The 5,148-nt window shown below is 31.5% G+C and overlaps 1 protein-coding gene across 1 annotated transcript; it reads left to right on the forward strand.

Annotated features, from left to right (window-relative positions):
* Nucleotides 1–206: 206 nt before the first annotated feature.
* On the forward strand, nt 207–1,650 carry LOC9328974. Its single transcript, XM_002890123.2, has 2 exons — nt 207–772; nt 909–1,650. Exons 1-2 carry the CDS (start codon nt 542–544, stop codon nt 1,461–1,463), a joined length of 786 nt encoding a protein of 261 aa, XP_002890169.1. The 5' UTR covers nt 207–541; the 3' UTR covers nt 1,464–1,650.
* Nucleotides 1,651–5,148: the final 3,498 nt, after the last annotated feature.

A 5,148-nucleotide genomic window follows, 5' to 3' on the forward strand; every position in this document is an offset into this window, starting at 1 on the left:
TTTCTTTTACCAAGAATTAGTAAAGTAAAGTTTGATTCATAAAGTACTGAATTATGTGTTTGATGGTTTCTACCTAGAGCCTGCCCATTAAGACATGAATGGGTTCAAATTCAATCTCCACTTTCTAAATGTAGGACAAAAGATATGTTGTGAGGAAAAAAGTTGATATATGATTCTACAATTGTGAATTTGTTCTTTTTTCACATATTGTAAGGGGTACGTAGAATACAAAATTACACATGGAATTCAATCTTTGACGGTAGACAACAAATGGTACACTTAATAACATTAAATAATTTCCATGCAAATATAAAAATATGATAAATTAATCATAGTATATTTTTTAATAATAAATGAGAGAAATTAATTGGCTATAAATTTACTAAAACCGTCCTCGTTAACTTTAAGAGTTGAGACTCTGTTTTCTTACAATGGCCCCATCTATATAACTCTCTCTCTCTGCCTAACAGACCCCATAACTGACCTCTTTCTCTCTCTTTCTCTTTCTCTTTCTCTTTCTCTTTATCTCTGCTTCTTGGGTATGGCTGCTGACGTCAGCTCTCTCGTACGGATACTTGGTATGTACAAGGATGATCGGACGGTGGTAAAAGATTCCACCGGACCAAGATCGACGGTGGCGCTCATGACACGCGATCTCCTCGGAAGCGGCGGTTGTGTGGGAGGAGGAGGAGGAGAAGGAGACGAACAGTCGCTGGAACTTGACCTTGACCTCCAAGTCCCTAACGGATGGGAAAAACGTCTCGACCTAAAGGTTCGTTCGTCGCTATTGTTTCTCTCCTTTGTTTTTTTTTTCTCGAGAAAATTTTGAAATAACGAAACAGAGAGTTTTCGGAAAAAGAAAAACGATTATTTTCAGTAATCATAATAATTAATCGATTTTTGAACAGTCAGGGAAAGTGTATCTGCAACAACAACGCACTTCAACGAGCTCTTCGTCATCGTCTCATCATCATCATCATCATCACGCAGACCAAACCAACCAAACAGGTCCGAGATTTCAAGATTTGAATGTCCCGCCGGTTTCCGACAAATCTCCGACGAAACCATTGTTAAGCCTCTTCGACGACGACGACGACACAAGCCTTGAACTGAAGCTAGTTCCGTCTTCTCTCTCTCGTCCTCTTCCACCTCCTCTGTCTTCTTATTCTCCAAATACGTCGCTCTCGTATCTATCGAGTGTTTGCACACTAGACAAAGTGAAATCGGCTTTGGAGAGGGCGGAGAAAGACACAAAGAAACGCCCATCGCCTGACGATGACGGTGTTTACGATGGAACCGCTTCTGCCACCACCGCCGCGGCGTCTCAGGTGGCGGCTGGATGTCCAGGGTGCTTATCGTACGTGTTTGTGGCGAAGAACAATCCGAAATGCCCGAGGTGTCATTCGTTTGTTCCTTTGCCTGCCATGAAGAAGCCTAAGATTGATCTCAACATTTCGATTTGAAAAAGACTCTCGGGGATAGAATTGAATGGCTTTATTTTGTAGGTTCGATTTCTGTAAATGATAGATAAAATCAGGGGGTTTCATTGAAAATAAATTGAATGCAGAAAGGAAGAGATGGATGTTATTTTGTAAATTGTTATGTATGGGATTTTCTGATCAATAGTTTATCTTAATTATTTGAAAGACACTCTATGTGAGTAAGGTTACCAAATTATACTCGTATATTATTTGGTCAACATATTTCATTACATTTAGTTCAACTGTACTGGTATTTATTCCACATCTTAAAGAACCCAATGTTTTTTTTTTTTTTTTTGTCAAAGGAAGTCACGGGTTAGTTCAAGTTAAGTTAGTTGGAAACTTATAATTTTACTTTATTATTCTCTCTGTTTCCAGAAATTAGCAGATGCTTAGTTTTTATACATATATTAAAATTTATTTGCAATTACAAGTATACCATTGTTTGTATATATTAGTATTAAAAAGTTTTCTTTTAGTATAAAATTAGGGGTAAACTAAAAAAATTTTAAAATATATATATTCACTGGAAATAAAATAAAACATCTAACTTTCTGAAACGAAAAAATATTCCACAACACCTACCATTTGAAACGGTTATAAAGTATTAAAAAAATATATTCACTGGAGTAATATTCTTATACAAAAATACACACGCTTGAAGCCTTAAAGGCTTAAACAATCTGGCTTAATTCTTTTACTAGTAATACTCCCTCCGTTTTCGAATAGTTATCGTTTTAACTATATGCACACAAATTAAGAAATTATTAATGTTGTTAGTTTTTCAATATAAAAATATCATTAGTTATCTACATAAACATAATTTAACCAATAGTAAATCAAATTGCATAATAAAAATAAATATAAAAAATAAAAAAGTAATAAATTTTGTATCGAAAACTGAAAACGACAACTAATTAAAAACAAAAAAATTTCTCTAAAACGATAACTATTCGAAAACGGAGAGAGTACATTAAACCGACGAATAAATGAGAAGAATTTAAGTGGAATAAGAGTCATTAAAGACGAGAAAAAACGAGTCATTAAAGTTTCGCGGACCTAACTTCACTTCCACATAGGGTAACGATGCATGTTCATTCACACGCATATACCATATTAATATATTTTCAAAACAAGTAATCTTTGGAAAATAATAATAAAAGAAGTGTTCATATACCATATAAATATATGGATTTAAAAAAATATTATAAGAAATTGCTAATTTTATTAGACTGTGTACAGTGCTATTTCAACAATAAAAAGAAGTGTTCATTAATTTCGGTAGGACCTCAAGTAATTAAAATATCTCGTAGAATAAAATTTTCATTTAACACATTCCTGATGGAATACGATACGCTATATACGCTTTGGTTGGTAATTGTCTTTATCAATTATTGAAAACTTTACTGTATTTAATGAGTCAACTGTTACAAACTTTGGTTTAAGACTATAAGTCAATACATTATTTTAAAACTATATCACACCAATAGTTGAGGTAAATAAGTCACTTATTAATTAACATCAACAACTAAAGATAATTGGTAAAAATACCAGAATTTGAAGTTTTTTTATTTGTATAGTGCGACTATGTGTGAAGTGTATGCAAGAAAGCGTTTGTCCAATGGCCATCAGGCATTCCTAAAGAGATTTGCGATTTAGTAAAAGGAAAAATGGATTGGGGCTGGATTTATATGAAGTCTTTGTTTTGCTAAGTATGAAAAAAAGAGAGAAGAGAAAGTCATTGCTAGTGAAAACAAAGTCAGTTAATTGGATAGCGACCTCTACTAATAAATACCAATTAATGCTCTTAAAACAATTTTGAGTTACTTTTTTTTTCATTTTATCTTTTAGGAAAAGTCTAAAATCTTCGAGTCAGCATCTACATTAAATTATGCTGGCACTTAGTATTGCTTCAAAGGCAATCCCGAAAAGGAAGAAATACAATTTCTGATTGTAAATAATACATATTCCACGCCATTATATCGCACGTCACTATTAATTTGCAGATACAAAATCGCAATTACATAAAGGGACGTGGATCTGTCTTTGAAACAACGAAAATTCAACTTCCCTATTTTATATTTTTTCTTAATTTTAAATAATTGTCTCTTTCAAAGACTATACAAATTATTTTCAGAAAATAATATTTACCAAAAACAATATTTTATACATGTATATATTTTACTAGAATTTTGGTTTCAAAAGTTTCTAAAAACAAACACTGGTCTTTAGAAGAATTATATTTGGTGCAAGTATATTTCTACAGATCTTTAGGATACTACTGTTCTTGAATTTCACAAAGTTATATAAACAAAAGTTAGCTTACATAGCAATTTAGGCCCATCTAAAAGTTAGCATTACCATAAGCAGCTCAGGCCCAATAGGATGATAAGTTTTGTGTGATCTGTCCAGAAAATGCTACAACCTATAAATTCCTCTTCTACATTTCATTTCAACTTCTGTGATGTTGTCAATGGGATTACGGCGAAAATAAGCATACAACTTTTTTTTCTTTTTGGCATTCCAATTTATACATGTGTAACTGTGTTATAACACTTACAAAAAGAGAAACTCTGTTAGTACGTTACACAAACATATATGAAATAGAGTACACAAATACAAAAGTTGGTGTACGGATTTAAGGTTGCCAGCTGCAACTCATACTTTGTTTTATTTATTGATTATTATACATTTATTTTTACTTTATGCGAACTTGTTTATGTTAGCTGTTTTACTTAAGTTTTTCCCCAACTTCCTACGAAATGAAGCACACATGTGCAATAAGATTTGACAAATCAACCTTCTAGGGTTTTAGCCAATACTTGACTGCCACATCATGACATCACTAATCCTACTGATTTCTGGATATATTTTAAATTTGTAGATCTCAATATTCCGGCAAGCAGTCCAACACCGTAAAAATATCATCTCCTTAAATAATTGTAGCTTCTTACACCGGGTATTATTGGTCTGGTTTTAAGACTAACTTTTGTTTCACTATTACAACTTTGAAGAAAAAATGCTTCTATATTATTATTTTTTTTTTTGCTAAGAATGTAAATATTTTATTAAAAATAAAAACTATTTAAGTTTACAATTAAAACAAAAAAACAAAAACATACTTTAAATATATATATATATATATATATATTTATATATACTTTATATATTTTATTCTATATTTTATTATTTATATATACTTTTATAAATAGTTCCATGACAAAAAAAACAAAAACATGAAACATAATTGTCAGTTGTAGAATCGTCTATGTAACAGTTCTCATAATTTGCAATTAATAATAAATTTAGACGAGAAAAAAAAAAAGCAAAAACATGAAAGCATAATTTATAGAACATTTTCAGTCCATCCACTCAAACATAAGCGAAAATGCTTATGGAGTATGACAAAGTAATGACGATTTTCTTGTTCTTTCCTGCTCTGATGCTTGAGACAAAAGGCGAACGCAAATTGTAGAGCCGATCGAATTACCAAGATACAAGACACTAGAAGCCTTTCAACGGAGGGTGCTTCTATATTTTCCATCTAATTATATTTATGAATGCAGATACTAAACGTTTTTTTAACTTCAATAATTACATAAAACACCAAAAACATTTATGTAGATCATATTTCTATTTTAGTTCTCTTACAAAAACTATTTGTTGT

The sequence above is a fragment of the Arabidopsis lyrata genome (assembly GCF_000004255.2).
Source record: "Arabidopsis lyrata subsp. lyrata unplaced genomic scaffold ARALYscaffold_1, whole genome shotgun sequence".
In the NCBI taxonomy this organism is placed as follows: Eukaryota; Viridiplantae; Streptophyta; class Magnoliopsida; order Brassicales; family Brassicaceae; genus Arabidopsis; species Arabidopsis lyrata.